Source organism: Merops nubicus, unplaced genomic scaffold (genome assembly GCF_000691845.1).
Source record: "Merops nubicus isolate BGI_N331 unplaced genomic scaffold, ASM69184v1 scaffold6474, whole genome shotgun sequence".
Classification (NCBI taxonomy): domain Eukaryota; kingdom Metazoa; phylum Chordata; class Aves; order Coraciiformes; family Meropidae; genus Merops; species Merops nubicus.
Window position 1 is genome coordinate 164,822 of NW_008602164.1, and position 19,592 is coordinate 184,413.

Here is a 19,592-nt window from a genome sequence, read left to right on the forward strand (position 1 = left end):
CCCATCACAGACTAAATTAAGCAGTATTGCCTAAAATTACCAGAGCTAAAAGGTATCACAGTGACAGTACATATGGCTCATCTATTGTACAGTGAGTTGACTGCACCTACACGTACGAACAGGTAAAAGTAAATATTACATTGTCAGACAGGAAAGATCAGGTATAATACAGTATTTGCCTTGTACTACTTAAAGCAAAATGAAGCAATACAAGCAATTTTAAGTTTCAATGTTGACTTTTGTAAAACTTCAGTTTTTTAACAGAATTTAGTGGCAAAGAAACCATTAGAAAAAGAGGTAAAATGCTCAGCTAGGGTACTAGCCTACTGAAAAGGAACTGTTACTGTACTATGTCTTGAAAACTAAACGATACCTACAAGCCATTGGTATCATCCCTGCTATTTTCACCCAACAGCCACGACCAATTAGCTGGAATAAGACAGTACTTGAAACATGCAGCTGTGGATATGAATTTCAGTATGTCATTGAGGAAAGGCACAATAGTCTGGGCAGAATCCCTACACAGGCACAACAGCTAAGAAGCCTCTTAATTGTGACTACAACCATGTAACTGGACTCAGGAGCAAGTTCTACAAGGTTCTACACCTGAACGTTAGGTATCGTCAACCAGGAATCTCCTAGCAGATTGGCCAGCTGGTAACACGAAAAAGAGCAGTTGTCATTACTTTTTAAGCTTTGTGGCCAACAGAGCACAAACCCCTTCACCTGGTTTGGGTTTGTCACTAACCAACATACTCTCTCTTCTTCCTTTTTCATTACAACCTCTCACTGGTAGAGAGGCAGATGATACTTCTTTTCTGTATCTCAACATCTGAAGGTTGGAACCAATTTTTTACTTTTATATCCATAAAAAAATAAAAAAGGAATAGTAGCCTGGTCAACAGGTTAAATTTAAGTGTGTGGTTGGTTGCTGTTTGTTGTTGGGTGGGGTTTTTTTTATGAAAAAAAAGGAAGAGTATGCTAACATTTATACATGTTTATAATTTTAAAGTTTATAACATTATACACTGAAATATCATGAGTTTTGCAGTCTAGCTAGGCGGGATAAGGTATGAATTACCACATAGCTAAAACCTAGCATGGATGTAGTTCTACTGACAAAGTTCTTCCTCTTTTAGTTTAAAATCATTACTCCTTGTTCAGTCTCAACAGGCCTTGCTAAAAAGATTGTTCTCATCTTTCTTATAAAGCCCCCTTTAAGTACTGAAAGATCACAATAAGGTCTTCCCAGAGCCTTCTTGTCTCCAGGCTTAACAACCTCAGCTCTCTCAGAGTTCCTTCATTGGAGAGGTGCTCCAGCCCTCTGCTGAGATGGTATTCTGGAAGCTATGGACATTAAATAACTGTCTTGGCACATTTTCATTAAATACAGCAAGATCAGATATGGCACACGTGGGTTTTCAATGAACACCACTAACTACAAAGAGATCAGGTATCAGAGATGTTAATATAGAGCTGCACACAGGAAGGTGGGGAGAAATATACCTTTCCAATAGCTAACAAAATTAGATGGAGGACAGTACACTCAAAAATAAACAAGTAATAGTTTAAGACTTAAGAATTTGATTTCCACAGGACCTTATTTTTTTAACATGAGAGGGAGAATCCTCCTTGTATTCAAAAAGCTTGCATTTTTGCAGACTATGCTTACAGGCACATTTACTACTGCTGATCAAAGTATATGAATTAAAGAAGTCTGCTGTCCTGTTTCACTTGCTGAAGACCTCCATAGAGAGCACTAAACAGTAGCACCCTGGTTTGGGTGAACTTCAGCCCAAATAATATCTCCTATACTTTCCACTCTAATCTGGTTTTACAGTCTTTTGTCCTGGCTTTTACTCACCTAAAACCAATTGAAAGAGTTCTAAAAAAAAAAAAAAAAATTTCTTTAAAGAATATAACAATACATAAGAAACAGCATTAAAATTGTACTGAAAGTGTTCACTACAGCAGTTGATGCATTCCTTGCAGACTGTGGACTAACACTGGTTCTCACCTTAATGGCCCTCCTCTAGGTGTGACTAAAAATTGAAAAAATGAAATGGAAACAAACCAATGTTAGGAACTTTTCAGAACAGTTCAGTTTTCATGAGGATTGAAGGTATGAAAAAATAAAAGTAAAATGTAAAAGCAATGCTTTTCACTAAACTGTAGGGCTGACCAGTGACAATTAGGGGAACCCTTTAGCCTGGATTGGTGGCAACAGTCTCCGAACAAATATAATCAAAAGTTTCATCATGTATTTTCTTTTCAGTGCATTAAGCAGTCAGTCCCTCACCAACAGATTCTGATCAATTACGTTGCATGTTTTTATGAACTGTTTACTAGAACCATCAAAACAAATGAGAAGAGTTTTCCAGCCAGATCATTTCAGGGTTTAGAGCACTTTTCTAGATAATGGCTAAAACCAATTTTGAAAAAAACACCCAAGAAGTTCAAGTTCAGAATGCCACCCTGTTTTCAAAAGCATAACACATATTTGAAGAAAAAAAAATGAAAGAAGTGTGACATTATTATTCTCAGGAAAAAGGGTTAGTCTATTACTAACTCTAGCTTTCGTTCCATGCTTCATAAACCCTATTTGTGCATTGTAGATTAATACTTACCTGAAAATCTCTTATAGGAAATTCACTTTAAAGTTGCTTGTCTTACTGCATGTGGAGTTACAACAACCGGACAGTAAATCCAGAAGGTTTTACAGTCGACAGAACCTCCACCAAGGCTCCATCTACAGAAATACTTAGCTCCTTTGATTTCATTTTAAGTATCCTATAAAAATGTCTTTAAATAGTAATCTTAGCTTTCCTGAAATCTAAAATTGAAATGCAGTTTAATAATTTCTGAACAGAGAAAATAACCTCAAGAATGTTCATAAAAATTCAAGGACTATGTTTACTTTTTAAACAAAAAGTAGAATGTCTTTAAGCATCAAAATAATCATAAGCAATGTCAATAGCCCAGTCACACTAACAAGTTTTTAAAAAGTTGTCTAATTAAAAAGCAAGGATATTCAGAATTGCAATCATCAACTCTTATCTTTAATATTTTATTGATAGCAAATATTTACAGCCACATGGCTTGCCCATTGTTAAAGGGCTGCCCAGGATAACATGATCAGCAATATCCAGAGATAGGAAAGATTAAAAAACTTAACTTCCTTGCTTAACACGCCTATATATAACGTGCTTTTACAGAAACTATTCACAGTTTTACACAAGCATGCAGTTTTTACATAGTTGCAAATAATGTTTCTAAACATTTAAAATATCACAATTCTAATTTGTAAAGGAAAATAGTTGGTCTTTATTCACTTACCAGGACTGTATTATATCTGTCCTCCAAGTCAGTGATTAACGAAGGGAACGCTGGTTTTGCCAGCTAGTTCAGAACAAACAAAATCTTAGCCCTGGGCTCTTAGCAAGAAAATAGAAAGTTTTTTTTCAACTAATAGATGTTGCCAACACCTACATTTCAGCTAGTCACTGAGGCTCTCTTTAGAGTCAAAGAACATAAGCACATACTTCTAGAAGGCTGTCTATCCTGTGTTAAAGCAGGCATCAAGCACTGGTGGGATAAATCACATTGCTCAAGCTCTAAATAAAGCCCAATCACTGGGGTAAAAAAAAAATACTTAAAGAAGTTATTGACATCTAGTCTTTTACAAAATACTTTTTTCAATGTGAATTGAATGTTCCTTTAAGCTGTTCATCTCTCCTGACTACAGAGGGTGCCTGGATGCCTAGATTTTAGACAACTCAAGTCATTTTAGATTAAATCTTCCCCGTTACTCATATTAGTTAACAACCTTTTATACAAACATACAAAATAGCAGTCATAACAAACAATAAATTATTACTATGCAAAGCAAAATGCAAACCTCTTTCAATTACTGCCAGTTATGTCTGAAATATTAATTGGAAGAAATCCAAGTCAATCGGTTGCACAGATAAATCTTTCTCTTGAGACTAGTTTAGCAGCAAGCGGCTTAATTTGCCGATTTTCTCATGAAGACAAAAGGGACCAAGTCAGAAAAGATTCTACTTCAATATTTGAGCTTCACACTCCAACATTACTCAGTTTGTTTTCATTTTGTCCTGTTTAATTAACTTCAAAGCAATTTTTAGAGACAGTGGTCACTCTGGCAATACTTCTGTATGATCATTCATTTACTTTGGTGCATGTGGTTTACGTAAGCACACAGATACTCATATGTGTGGGTGTATGTATCTAGTTCTTGCACACTGTTAAAAAGCAATGTATGCTTATTTTCATTCTTATTATCCTCAGCAAGTGGATAAACAACACATTAGATGTTTACATCCAACTTTCAGTGCACTATACTGGCATCACGGAAAAGGGCAATTCAGAGATTCCACATAGTTTGGATAAATCGTAATATTAGGAAATTAACATTCTACAACAGCATTTCATTTCAAGGAACATTAGCCTGATGGGCCAACTATGGTAATTATCTTCCAGCTCAGTCTTCACCTGCAGGAATGATACAGAGCTCCCCATCACCCCCACACAAATGAAGCTCTGTGAAAGTCACAAGCACGCTGATAATGCCTTGTCTTGAAAGCAAGCTACAACAACTACAGGAAAGTTCAGGGTCATATGGCTAGTAAGAAAAATTGTAAAACATGAAAGTCAGTGCAAATAAAATTTGGTAACTGGCTGAGAGACAAGACAATGTCTTTTTTGATAAGCCACAGTTCACAAAAATGAGAAGGAACTCTGCCATAGCCAGACTTTTAAGTTTGCAACTGGAAAAGACTACATCCTGTGCTGGTGCAGGTCAATGATGTTTGAAGATGCTGTCTAGCTCTCAGGAAGAGAAAGATTTCTCAATACAGATCAGAGTGGGGGTAAAAAATCCCAAACTCTAGCTTCCCAATAATGTCATAGAGCATCTTTCAAACTAAACGCATTTCAAACTGTATTATTTTCATACCATGTACAAAAAAATGAGGGAATGATTCTTAATGTATTCAGAGCTTGTTGCCATGAAGGCTTGCAGGTGCCTTGTGCCTCAGTGCAGTAAAAATAATTTTGCAAATTCAATGGCTATATGCTAATTTTCATATTCAAAGCATTCTTCAGTTTCCAAGTACTTGGAATATTTCTTAATAGCAGCAGATCTGATCTGGTGTAGCAGAAGTGAAAATGTAAAATCTTATTTATATGACCAGCAACATATTAAAATAAATCTAGTAATATTAGAAGTATCATCCTTATTTGGCTTAGCATTTCAAGTTATTCCAGATCTTCTTCTCTGACAACTCATATGCAAATATACTACTTAGGATTTAATTGTTGCCTACCTTCCTCCTTTGAGACACACTGAGGGCAGCAAAGTCATTAAACAGGGATGAATTTGGTGAAGTTAGTGGATCTGTTAGGAAAATGTAAAACAACATGCTATATATTTCTAATACTAAAAATAAGTTGTACTAAACTTATTCTGTATGGAAAAAATCCTTCTGATAAAACTAGGTTCAGCAACCACCATGCTAAAAAATGAAGCATTTCTTAAACTCTGTGCAACTGCTCAGCTGAAACGCTCCTCATTAGCAGAATTTAGCAAGTTTAATGGCTGTTGACACTATTTACCATCCATCTAGTACTTCAAAGCCTTCATCTCCAGTTACCTGAAATTAGTAATCTTCCGTCTAACAGTCTTACAAACAGTTCTATGTGGATCTCACTTGTCCCATCACTGTTTTGCATAAATTTAAATCAGCAGTAAGTGTAGCAAAAGTTTACATCCTGTTTGGAGCTTTAGTTGCTTTTTCCTTGTCCCTCTGCATAGTTTGAAGAGCTGAAGCACCAAAACCAGAGTAACAATCACAGATGCAACTTAAAACTCCAAACTGCACGGATACAGATGTCAAATTGGCAGATGACTGACAGCTGTATGCACGGGTATTTTGACCATACTTTTTCAACACTCATTTCAACTCCTTAAAAGGGTAATTCCACAAAGGAATCACAACTTGGCAGGGCAGGAGTGAGGTAAGTACAGGACCCGAGACACAACAGAATTTAATCTGGTTTCCAAAAGTCAGTTTGTTTCTCTCCTTCGCATGCATCACCATCACCACTGGGCCTGTCACAGTCAAACTCTGACTGCATTTAAAACTGGAGACCTCCACTGCCTTGAATAGCTAATTGTTTGGTGGGACAAAAGAAGCAGAATTCATCACAAACCCTACTGGAAATCAACCAAGAGGAAGAAAAAAAGAAAAAAGACACCCGACAAATTTTGATTTTCAAGCAAGTTAAGTTTTGTAATAGCTAGTATTATGCTTTAAAAATTATAACCCTAGTAAGTAGACTAGCTGCAGGGTCAGACATGCAAATGGAGTTCTAGAACATGATTTACATAGTAATTTTCAGAGCAAAAACATATTTTAAATGTATGCCCTTGCCATAAGGGAGTAGTACCCTCTTCTTTAAAGAGCTTAGTTTGACAACTACAGCTGAAATAATCTGCAGTGATTCTGAAAAGTGCATTACAAAAGTTCAATATACCCTCCACAATAATTTAGTGATTATGTAGGGCTGCACTATAGAGACATTTTGTTCAATTGAAAACCATGTTCCCTACAGCAGGAAAAAAATTATTAGAGGTAAAGTACTACTTACAGGGCAAAACAGCTATTAGAAGTCATCAGTTATGTTATAACATTTCACAAAACCTGTACACTCTAAATTTAAGAATAAAACCCCACACATTCATTCCACACAGTAGCTTACTTGAAAAGCACAATAAAAAGGGATACCATTGCTGAGCAATGAAAATGCTCTAAGCTATCAGTGCTTTACCACGGATATCCAAACTAGCATTTCACCTGAAGTGACAAGACTGCTATTGACTTATTTTTAGCTTTTTCCCACCAGTGCTAAGAGAAGGCTGAAAAATTTGTGGGTTTAATAGAACTTCAGCTTTGTATTAAAAATAATCACATAATACACTATTAAAGTTCTACTGCATCTCAGATCAAAGCAGAAAAACTCTCAGTTTTGTGGAAGTGAATCTCTTCAATTTCAAAGCATAATTTTCTATGTCTTACTTTAAAAGTACTTACCATGGCCTGCGTACTGCTTGGCACTGTCATTGAGAAGGCTAGGGGAGCTGCTGCTATTTGTCATCCTCTGCAAAAATAAAAGACAAAGGTGTACATGTAAAATAAAGCTTTGAAATACTAAGTGAGGGCATCAGGGAAGGTGTTTAGGAAGTTTTAAGAAAGGGCTATACAACTTATGCCCATTCCTCATTTATTAAATATTCTAAGCATACAGTGGTTTGTAGCTGACAAAAATGTTTAGTTAAAAAAAGAATTTTGTATGAGAGTAATAGAGACCAAAAGTGACTGTATATTAAACCAAAATTATCTTCACAAATTTCTTCAAACTTGGGAGGATCTACCATACCCATGGTTCTCTTTCTGTACATTGTCAAAATAAGCCATTTACTTATCTCCTTTAAAAATCCTTTCACACTGTACTCCTGAAACAACTCCTCCCTTTATTATACACTACCATCACAACATGAAGCTTTTCCATTGAAAAATATTCAAATTAGTATAGAATTTGATAGATGCTTTTTAAAAACAAAAGAACCTTTTGAAACCTTTCAGCAAAACCTGCAATTCTTCTAAGCCAGCAGAACATCTGAAACCCTCTCAACATCTCCTAGGCTCTGCCTGCTTCTCCTACTTTCCTTTAGAGATATGGGCTGGCAAGAAACTGGATAAGTGAGGCAGTGTTACTCAAGGAGCTACCACTGATGTGACAGAGAAGTTGAAAAGTTTCTCTTCTTACTCCTGCTTATTACTCTCTTTGAGCAGTCTCCCAACAGGAAGACAGTGTGAGAAGAAAAGCAAGGCAAGGTCAGGAAGTGTTCTCCATCACTGAAAGAGGCGACCAGTAATTTGTTAAAATATTCCCTGGCATGTTTCTGGCTCACATCAACCAGGAGTCTCCCAGCCAATTTCCAGGCACTATTCAACAGTGAAAAGGTTTGAGATCCCTTCAAATAGACTGTTTGCATGCAGCCTCTTCTTTACCGGGTGAACGTACACCAGCACAAACAGGCCATTTTGTGCCAGCTGGCCCTAGACATCAAGGAAAGTTTCCAGGCATATTTAATTTAGTAGTCTAGACACAGATTAAGACTCTAAACTGGTCACTGGAGTTGCTCTTTATGCTTACATTTTTCCACAGCCAATCTCAACATCAGTGGCAGATGGCAAGAAGCATACTACATTATACTTCAGTGCCATTTCATCCAATTCTTGACCAGAAAGATCAATATTCTGGAGTAATTTAAGAACAGAGGAGAACCAACAGAAACTGCAGTGCTATCCAATATGGTAGAACTGTAAACCTACTGCAATGCAAGTTCCACAACACTTGCAGTTTTTATACTACCACTGACTTCACCGGCAACTGCAGCTTTTAATGCTTGCATCTAAAAGAACAGATAGACTGTAAAGTAGTTTTCATGTGGAACGCAAATTCTAACAAAAATAGCCTGCACTATTAGATAAGTAACTTGAAGAAAGTTTTCATAGAACAGTTTGGGGTGGAGGGACCTTTAGAGGTCCTCTAGTCCAACACTCATTTGTGGTAAGATTAAGGTACTTCAGCAATTACCTTCAAACATTACCCAGCCAACAACATGCTCAACCCCTCCATAGTTTATTCCGCCATGTACTTCCATGACCTGTGCTCCACTGCCACAGCAAGCTTTCTACAACCATTCAGGCTTCTCTGATACAATTTTTCATTCGGTATAAGCACTTAGGTACTATATGAAGTGGAACTATAGGGCACGTACATGTCCTAGGACAGTGTGTATCATATGCACATATGTAAATACTATGAAGACCTTCAGCTTTTTCAAGACTCAAATGAAGAAAGCTCTTTCCTTATTTTGATGCCATACGTTTCATGCTCCTAGACATACTAAACTGACACAATGTAAGTCTCATTAAAACCTTAGGGAGCAACAATTAATGCTTTACATAGAAGGGATGCCCCAAGTGAAACAAAGTTTACTTATTTCTGAAAAAAACAAGGTAACACCTAGGGAGAACACCAGGTTAACAATCTTGCCCAAGTTCAGGGATGCTCATCCTACCGGAAAAAGTTCTTCAGTATGAGAATGATAGACCACTGGAACAGGTTGCCCAGACAGGGGGTGGAGGCCCCATCCCTGGAGACATTCAAGAACAGGCTAGATGAAGTTCTGAGTAGCTTGATCTAGCTGGAGATGTCCCTGCTTATGGCAAGGGGGTTGGACTAGATGATATTTGGAGGTCCCTTCCAGCCCAGACATTTTACGATTCTACTGCCCACTGTCATCTAAAGAATAAGTATACATCAAAACAAAAATTCCAAGTTATAGTAGCTCAACTATTCATGTCAAATTTCCTTCCTAAGCAATGGAAAGAAGTTAAATAGTTTTTCACAAATAGTTGAAAAGCATCCCCACTATGTATTTCTTGGTATTTGATACATCCACACCGATTCTTACAATAGAAAGTGGTTTAAAAAGAAACTTCCTAAAGGGAACCTTTCAGATTTGCACCAAATTTGTCCAGGTGTAGATAAAAATAGCATTATTGTCTATTTATAGCAGTCAGATTTTCAAAATAGTTTTAAATCAAAAAGTAATGTTCTGTCAGAACAGGGATAAATGTGATATTGAGATCTGGGTTGGTGCCAAAGACTGTTAAGCATATGGCTTAAATTTGGTATGAAGTATTTCAATGCCATCAATATTCTACTCTTCAAGTACAAGAGTTAAGTATTCAATCAACAGGTTTGCAGCGTGAATGGGTTCCTGCAACAATGCAAATCAATGCTGATATGATCACTGAAAACATACAGTGCATGCACGACAGGTTGCAACAGAACGCATTGTTCAGGGTTCCAAAAGCACAGTGCAAACAGAGCCTATAACACCAACTGTGCCCTTACAAAGTCAACTCTTGTTCAAGGTGCAAATCTATTTCACATGAACCAGGACCGTGAGAAACCAAAGCTTCTCTCCCCAACCTTGGGCAGCTCTTGCTTTAGCAACTGGTTGTAAGCTATACCTTGAATGAGGTTAAAGAAGTCAACTTCACCAGTCTTTCATGAATTTTTCATTTTGCTCACTTATTACACGTTCTTCTTACCTTAACATTATTCATTGAAGACCTGCACGTAATCACTACAGGACTTTTAAACTGGTTTACTATTAAAATTTCTATCACACCTAAAAGCATTTAGTCTTAATGAAGGTTACTTCATTACCTGTACCTGATTTTACAAAATCAGGCTGAAGATGTCTTGAATGGAAAAAAGAAAATAAAGCCCAACTACTATTTGTTACTTGTCTTTCCAGGAGGCAGTTTTGATTTTAAATAACACTTTCCCATCTTTTCTAAAGGTATTGAACTACTTTTCATACAAGCATCATTTCAAGAAGAATGCAATACCAAAAACCTCAAGCCCAAAGGATGAAAGCTCCAGAAAGGTAAGAGAATCTATTAGCAAGAGAAGAAAATGAACAATTCATTCCAATTAAGCCTGCCAGGCAAGGCAAGCACACACATATGAGAGCTTCAGACTTTTTTTTTCAGTACATCATGAATTTCACCACTTGGAAGTCAATATAGAAAGGCAACTTTGTCATAACCAAGTGCCATACCAGCGTCACTCAGTTCCATATAAACTCCTTTTCTTTGCCTGCCTATTGCTAGGATCCCTTGTGGTTCTTAAAGTACTCGTCAAAATTCAACAACACTGACTGGCAAACATCCTGCCCCTTTCACTTTAAAGGAATTAAGAAGTTGTTTCTGTCCACACCTCAAAAGAAAGCTACTGCAGAACAAAACTGTCACATTCATCCCTGTCCAAGAATTTAACCTGAGGCTTGAGCTTAAAGTTCCTCCACTGTTGAACCTTTCACCAGTAACAATATACAGGCTCTTTAATTTCACAGAAAAATTGAGAAATAAGGTTTTTCAGAATACTGTGTTAATTCCTGAATATTCAAGCAACTAAGTTACAGGATGGGAATATGCTCATTCTGAAGTTTTTACTCTTCTTTTCAAACACCAGGATTAATAAAAGTAACTCATCTCCTCTTAGGACAAGACTGTATGAAGAGGTACAGTGTCAAAAATGAAATTTTTACACAAGTGAATCATTATCTTACCCAGATATAAGATAGCCTCCTGTTTATTAATGTCTCCTATTTGGAACCGCTGCAAGGTCTTTTAAAACAAGAATTGTTTTCACACAGACTTTAAGACAACACCAACTCCAGATCAGCAGCATCACTGTAAAAATAATTTCCATACTGGGATGCTGTTTTAATACTAGCCTTGAGGTTTAGATACTTTTCACAGACTCACAGAGGGGCTGAGGTGGGAAGGCAAAGTGGTCCAGCCCTCCTGCTCAAGCAGAGCTACCTAGAGCTGTTTGACTAGGAGCATGCCCAGACAGCTTTTGAACATCTCCAAGGATGCAGACTCCACTGCTTCCCCAGGCAACCTGTGTCAGTGCTCAGTCACCCTCACAGTGAAGGAGTGTTTCCTGACGTTCAGAGAGAACCTCCTGTGTGTTTCAGCTTGTGCACAGCACCTTTGGTCCCGTCACTGGGCACTACTGAAGAGAGCCTGGCTCAATGCTCTTTGCACTCTCCATTCAAGTATTTATGTGCCTTTATGTCCTCCTGAGCCTTCTCTTCTCCAGGCCAAAGAGACCTAACCCTCTCAGCCTTTCCTCACAGGACAGAAGCTCCAGTCCCCTCATCATCTTCATGGCCCTTTGCTGGACTCTCTCCAGTATGTCCATGTCTCATACTAAGAAGTCCAGCACTCCAGGTGTGACTTCACCAGTGGTGAGCAGAGGAGAAGGATCATCTTCCTTGACCTGTTTGCAGTGCTTTATCTAATGCATCCCAGGACACCATTCACCTTCCTTTCAATACTTCCTTCATGCAGTACGTTAGAAAGCATTATTAGAAATATTCCCACCACCTTTGCCTCCACCCTTCAATGTTGAACAGCAAACCCCAAAGTTACAGCAGCACTTAAGCTTGTTTTACTTTCATCTCCCTTTACTAAAGTACATAATTACAAAAGTCTCAAGACCAAGGATGAATAAAGCTTTGCTGTACACAATTAGATCTAATTTTATATCGCTTATGGTACAAGACTTATCTTAAGTGAGAGTTTTTGCTTTCTTCTCCACCATTTCTTTTCCCTTAAATAGATAAGAGATGGCATTTGTTCCCTTCACCTCCACATTCCCCACCGTAACCATGAGAAAATAGGTACTTTCCTCAGGGTCATTCCTGGGCTAAGTATAGAATCATTGAGTGGTTTGGGTTGTAAGGGATCTTAAAGATCATCTAGTTCCAACCACTCTGCCATGGGCAGTGACACCTCCCACTAGACAAGGTTGCATAAGGCCACATCCAACCTGGTCTTGAGCAGTTCCTGTGATTGAGCATCCACAACTTCCCTGGGCAACTTGTTCCAGTGTCTCGCTACCCTCATAGTTAAGAGCTTCTTCTTTACATCTAACCTAAACCTACCTTCTTCCAGTTTGATCCCATTAACCCTCATCCTGTCACTACAAGGCCTTGTAAAAAGTCCCTCCCCGGCTTTCTTGTAAGCCCCCTTCAGATACTGGAAGGCCACAATAAGGTCTCCGTGGAGTATCCTATTCTCCAGGCTGAACCAGCACACCACTCTGGGCCCATCCTCATAGAAGAGATGTTCCAGCCCTCTGATGATCTTTGTGGCCCTCCTCTGGATCCACTCCAACAGGTTCACGTTGTTCTTGTGCCGGGGGCTTCAAAGCTGGACGCAGTGCTCTAGGCAGAGTCTCACGAGAGTGGAGTAGAGAGGGATAAACATCTCCCCCAACCTGCTAGCCACACTTCTTCCGATGCAGCCCAGGATACAGTTAGTTTTGGGGGCTGCACTTGCACATTGTTGGCTCATGTTCAGTTTTTCATCAACCAGCACCCCCAAGTCTTTCTCCTCAGCACTAGTCTCAATCCATACTCTGTCCTGCCTGTGTTTGTGCTTGGGATTGCCCTGACCCAGCTGCAGGACTTTGCACTTGGTGCTGAACTCCATGAGGTTGGCATGGGCTCACCTCTGCAGCCTGTCGAGGTCCCTCTGGTCAGCATCCCTCCCCTCCAGCATGTTGACTGAACCACTGAGCTTGGTGTTGTCCCCAAACTCACTGAGTAGGCACTCAATTCCACTGGCTGTGTCACTGACAAACAAAGAGCACCAGTCCCAGTACTGATCCCTGAGGAACACCCCTCATCACTTGTCTCCACTTGGAGATCAAGCTGTTGACCACAACTCTTTGAGCACAGCCATCCAGCTAATTCCTTACCCACTGAGTGGTCAATCCACCAAACCCATGTCTCTTCAATTTAAAGACTAGGATGTTACATGTATGTTACCTGAAAATATTTTCTAGCATGTTACAAGTTATCCTCTTCATCCTAATACTGTTCTACTGGAACTATATTTCAGAATATTTCTGTGTAAGTTTTAGAATACTGTTAATTGGCCCATAAAAGAAGTCATTCTGAAAAAGAATGAGGCTGTCATAACCAAACAAATCACTGTTTAGTTGTCAGATTCTAAGACCTACAAAGGGTGATACCTTTTCTTTCTTTTCCAAGTAATCCAGAATTTGTATTTGGCAGTTAGCATAATTTGGCACCATCTACAGCATGTCCCACTCAACTGTTTGAACTAAAGCAACTCAATCTCTTCTGAAAACATTGTGTAAACAACTGCATAATTTAAAATTATTTAAAATAATTTCAAACAGCATGTCTGCAGTTCCACTCAGTTCTCAACAGTTAAAAATTGAAGATATTTACAAGCTTGTGTGCTGTAAGGAGAGTTTTATTACTCAGCCGTTGGCACATGCAGCAATGGGAACAAAGGTCTTTGTATTTATTCAGCTGCAAGGCTTTGAAGTGAGCATGGTGTCTACTTCCCAGGCTTTTCAAGAATGCTTAGTGTACCAACATCAGCATGGTGAAAGCAAGACCAATTCTTCTCCATTGCTTAGCCTTGCCAACTTCAGCACTGAAGACTTACTACCACCTTCATCATTTTGATTAGGGTCATTATGATTCTTGCTTTCTATATAACCTGCGGTCCATTGGAAGCCATGTAGTTAGAAACTTCATCCCATCAAAATAAGGAAAAGTGGATTTCTGTGAAGCAACATGCATGGAGACACTTTCCACTGTTTTATGCTCTTACAAGCTAATTGCTCAATTCTAATACAACATTAAAAGTTTTCCCACCGAGATACTCCTCTGCCTCACCCTGCTATAATATTCTTTTAACATCCCACAATAATGCTGCTAAAGCTCCTTCCCGCACGACCTGTAATCTCCATCAAGCCACGAGCTGGTCAGGGGGCAGCACCAACACCAGAGGAAGGCAGACCCCAGCCAGGCAAGAGCCAGAGCAGAGCGGCAGAGCTCAGCGCACAGCGCCAGCGGCATCCCGGGCAGGCAGCTCCCGCCTCCTCCCTGCCGGCAAAGCCAAACGCCAGAGCTGCTGCCTGAGCCACACCTCTCACTGTCTCTTGGCAGCTGCTGCTACGCCAAAAAGAAGAACAACAGCTTCAAGGACAGCATGCAGCCTGTGGGCCATGTGTTGTGCAGACCTGCTCTGTTATTAGAGAAGTGGAAAACAGAAAATCCACGCTTTGATAAGCTGGAAACCAACACTGCTAATGTAGCATATGAAAGCACACGCAGATTCAGGGAACAAAAGGCACATGAACAGAACTGTATTACTGAAAAATACAAACCAATGAGGGCAGGAGACTATTAATCAATAGGAAACCAGCTAGGAATAACAGAAGAGGCCAATGGAGAGCAACCAAAGGTTGGCTAACAGCAAAGACCTTTGTGGTAAAAGGAGTAGAGGGATAAGAGAAAGAGGTATTTTTCAGAAATTAAGGAAAAAACAATCAGAACCATGGCCATTCCAAAAAAAATCCTGCCTCTTCCAAACTGTACCAAGGAGTTTTACTTTTTTTTCCTACTGCAAACTGAGCTTTGTCATTAATTGTATCTACACTACTAATCTAACCCAAGTGAGATGTTCTAGATTTCATAAAATATTCAACACATACAAATAAAAACTGTGTCAAAAATACCTGTTCTGCAGAAAAGTTGACCACTAGTCACCTACTTTATGATGAAAGAAGCACATCCCCTCTCTAGTTCAACACGATAAAATCCACTTTGACTTTCCTTCCTTTTGGTCATCTAACTTCATAACAGATTTTGCACTGCACACAAAAACATGATGATTGCAAAATTTGGATATAGCTTTGCTCGAGACAATTTGGCTCCATTACATATGCACTATGATAACCCAAATATACACAATCACATACCCTTTCTTTTACTCTTCTCTTTATTTGCTGCACATGACAAATACATTCTAGAGATTAATTACGAATAGTCAAGAAGACTCATCTATTGAATCCCTGATGATTATGTTGGAAGGCATCTAGTGAATAAAGCACAGACTACAGAAAGATTATCTCATGGTAAAAGAAAATGAGCACTACCCAGAAGACTGATTCTATTACTATGTTTGCTAGATCGAGGCCAGTTAAGCAACTCGAACCAAGCTTTCTACAGGTAGTTATTACCTTCATTCCTCACCTTCCAGCTGTACAGGTTAGTTTCAAAAACTCTGGGGTCTCTAGCTTGCCAGCACTGCTGGGGGATTTTTTGCTAATTGCCACCCTTTTACTTCTCATGCCTCTATAAAATACAGACTACCTTCTTCTTTCATAAGGAAAACATTCCACAAAGTTGAATGCAATCATCATAAGCTGCACAGGAAAGCACACTGCCAGCCAACAGTCTTCACAGGGAAGGATGCAAAGAACATGCACAAGTAAGGCATGGAACCACCAGATGAACACTTAACTATCAAATGGATGTTCATTACACATGCACCACACATCTTGTGCCCTGAATAAATCCCATTTATAAATTTTCCCACTGAAATAATTACACAGTGTTATGAGGAATACATCTCAATTATAACCTCAAGGCTGCATTGGCATTCTAAACCTAGTATTTCTTAACATTTAACTGTATCTTACTAGTGTTTTTCCAGCACTGTGTTTATTTACATGTTTGGGCAATTCCCAAGTTTTAAAAAACAAGCTGAAAAAAATTTCCTCATATTGCATCACTGATGGATCTCCTTGTGAACTGCACAAACTGACCAGAGATGACTAAGTAACTCGTAGATGGCACAGACGTTCTCATCTGCAAAAGCAAAGCTCAGAGCTAATGAGATACTTTACAGAAGGCTTCTGATGTTTCATCAGTGGCAGAACACTAAACTTTCAGTATCTTTAGTTTGATTCAAGGAAACAGGCACATGGATTTCTTTAATCTCCACTCTACTTTGTCACAACTTTGCATTATACCAGCTTGTTTAACTGTCCCCATTTCTGTGTATTTCACTTGTGCAATTCCAGTTGCTGTTCTGGGACTGTTCCACCAACATCTCCTCTCTGCTCCCCTTTGCTCAGTCTCTCCTAGTTCCTTATTCACTTATCTTCAGCTCAGTTTCTCTAAGCCCACAGCATACATCTCTTTTCCTTTATCCATCACTCTGCTCCAGTTAAGACAGATTCAGCTTTCTTTTTCATTAAACACAGATCTTCTTCCACTCTGCTTCAGTCTGAAGTGGAAGAAATGGGAAGAGGAAAATGAAGCAGGTCAGCATTACTGCTTGGAGTTCAGGCAAGGCATAGATTAAGCCAGAGCTGTAACTGCAAGAATGTACTCAAGCTGGAACATGCCAATGCAGTCTACTTCTTTGGGAAATTATCTAACATCTAAGAAGTCTCCAGTGGGTCTATGTAAACCAGTTTTGCAAAGGCTTAATCAAGTCACGAAATCTGGGCAAATTTTCAAAGAGTGCAAAAGGTATATCCTTGACACAACTACCAATCTATTAGATTTAAAGTCCCTGTTCCAAACCATAAAGTATTAGTATAGTTTGAAGTAGAATTCATTAAGATTTTTCCCTATGTTCTCCAAAGGGTTGAATGACATGGAAAACCATATTCCAAGTGGCTAAACTTTGTCAATATGGACTTAATTTAGAAGCTGACACACAAACAAAACAGCATTACCAGCTTTACCTATGCAAACAAGAACTTAAATTATGTGATTCAAAGGGAAAAAAAAATCAATATAAGAATGCTTTCTAAACTAGTTTAATGCCTGCAAGCACTTTTTCAACACTAATTAAATCCTTCTTCAGAAGTAATTTTCCTTACCTTCCAATGGGTAAGTGGCAAATCAATTTCTTCTCTTTTCTCAAACAGAAACACAATGCCTTGACTGTAATCTCACAGGCATTAGTAAAGTATTTAAAAATCCTATAAGCATTCATGTTAGATGCATGCCTTATTGTTTTTCTAGAAGAAACAGCTAAAATGAAATATTTGTGTCTAGAAAGACACTAGTCTTGCTGTAGAATACAGCTTAAGGATACAAAACACAACTTTGTGCTAAAAGGATAAAATTATGATCTCAGTGATACCAAAATGTGTAGCTTTACACTTCAGTAGTACACTTTGGGATCAGAGGTTAAAATTTTGCTTTTTAAATCATGCATCACTGTCAGTAGTAATTCCATAGTTTTGTAATTCTTTTGAATGAGAAAATCCAGCCTTCTTGAAAACATGCAGTAAAAAAGGGAACACACCTAATTATTTCCCACCTTTTGCTGAGTTATTTTTCAATCCATAATACAGGCACAACTGAGATCAAAGTAAGCTCATAAGGAGAGTTTCCTTGATATAAAAGAAGAGAGTTGTTGTCAGGACTCAGTGCGAACAGTTTCACTCCTGCTCTCTTTCATTTACCAGAAATTGGTTTGTTAAACCTTTGAGTACAAGGAGAGATTACCTTCTTTTCAGCTTTTAAAAAGCATAACAGTTTCAGGGAGTTATTACAGTACTTTATGTGTTAACTCAATAGATACTTCTTTCAGTTTCAAATGTAACAGTCTTTTGCTGCAACTTTTGCATAATACTACCTACATAATAAATTCCACCTCATGGGAAACTCTATGTCAGCATCTACAGAACACTATAAATACACGAAAACATTTCAGAAGATTTAAATGTGAATTCAACATAACTGAATGCCATCAGAGACTGAGTTTGCAAATTCTGAGGTTTGACAGTTCACATTTTACTTCAGTGACTTTTGCACTCTGAAATGTTTCAAGAATGTAATTTTTATATGTTTAGTGAAAGGCTATTAAAATAAGCTATATGCCTAAAAAAGAAATCTCAGAAGCATTAATGCATGTGGCAAAGGCCAATGCAACAGCTCAGGCAAGTGCCAATAAAAACAGACTAATTTTAAAGCAATGACACTTTCATTTCCATCTGCAAGAGTAAAGTGAGATACCCTGTATATCCTACAAGATGACACATTCCAGAAGGCTCCATTTTTCCTGCCTCTTGAACGTTTTTCCCTTTTTGGTGTAATGCCAGCCAGAGCTCTTGAAACATGACACAATTCACTGCTGTTACCTGCATCATGGGATACTTTGTGTCAGCGGGATTTCCAAATCCATTAACGCCAATGAAGCTGGTGCTAAAGTAGGAATCTGTGAGACTAGCATCAGCTAACCCACCGCCATCTATTCCAGGAACTAAAAGGAAAAAAAAAAGAAAAGTGTTTCAGAAAAAAAATCATTTACCATGGGTTTATTTGCTAATATCTCTTACCTATTTTTTGTCTGTTTGGGGTTTTTTTTGGCACGGGAGGTAGAATTGGAAAAGGTTGGTAATACTAAATTTGAAACCTATCTTCTGAGCAAAACAACCAAAAACATATTAGTGCACAGAATGAAAAAGAAACTTTATGAAAGAGGTTGCTAAATGACAGCATATGAAGCATGAAGTCTCAGCACAAATGCAGAAAGAAGCAGAAAAGTGAGAAGCTTTGACGGAGACAATGAGGAGTCTGAACTTCAGAAACAAGAACAGCAAGGAAAATAACGGTATCAAAAAGTAAATCAACTGAAAAAGAACACAGAAGGCAAGCTTATTTTAAGAAAACCTATATTCTTGTACACCCATCTTGGAAGTATATCTCTGGAGAGTACTTTTTAACTGGATGTGCTGGTTCTTTTAAAGAGCAACACAAAGAATATGTACATTTAAAAATATCTCAAGTCCTTTCACACAAAGCACAAACATTTTAAAAGCTTCCTTAAAAGCATAAGACTATTTTCATTATCTCATACTTTATAAAGTAGCAACAATTTTATGAGATGTAGCCAAAACCATCTTTCAGACTGAAAGCAAGTATGGAGGACGTAAGAAGAAATTAATCCCCTGTCTAGAAACAAGGACCTTGACATACTAGTACAGTACTTCCATCACAAATAAATTAATTCAGTACGATGAAACTACAGAAAACAACACAAAGCAGTCCTAATTAACACAAA

General features: G+C 38.3%; 1 protein-coding gene across 3 annotated transcripts in view; it reads right to left on the bottom strand.

The window, feature by feature from the left end:
* Positions 1 to 18,785, bottom strand: part of PAN3 (PAN3 poly(A) specific ribonuclease subunit) — a 67,307-nt gene extending 48,522 nt beyond the window's left edge. The window contains exons 1-4 of one of the 3 annotated variants that reach the window (XM_008938241.1): positions 18,670 to 18,785; positions 7,113 to 7,179; positions 5,346 to 5,416; positions 3,337 to 3,399 (exon numbers count right to left, since the gene is read on the bottom strand). In XM_008938241.1, coding sequence (XP_008936489.1) covers positions 3,337 to 3,399; positions 5,346 to 5,416; positions 7,113 to 7,179; positions 18,670 to 18,678 — 210 coding nt within the window. In that variant the 5' untranslated portion in view covers positions 18,679 to 18,785. The remainder of the gene's footprint in view (positions 1 to 3,336; positions 3,400 to 5,345; positions 5,417 to 7,112; positions 7,180 to 18,669) is intronic. The other 2 variants (XM_008938243.1, XM_008938242.1) reach the window with 2 other exon arrangements.
* Positions 18,786 to 19,592: the final 807 nt, after the last annotated feature.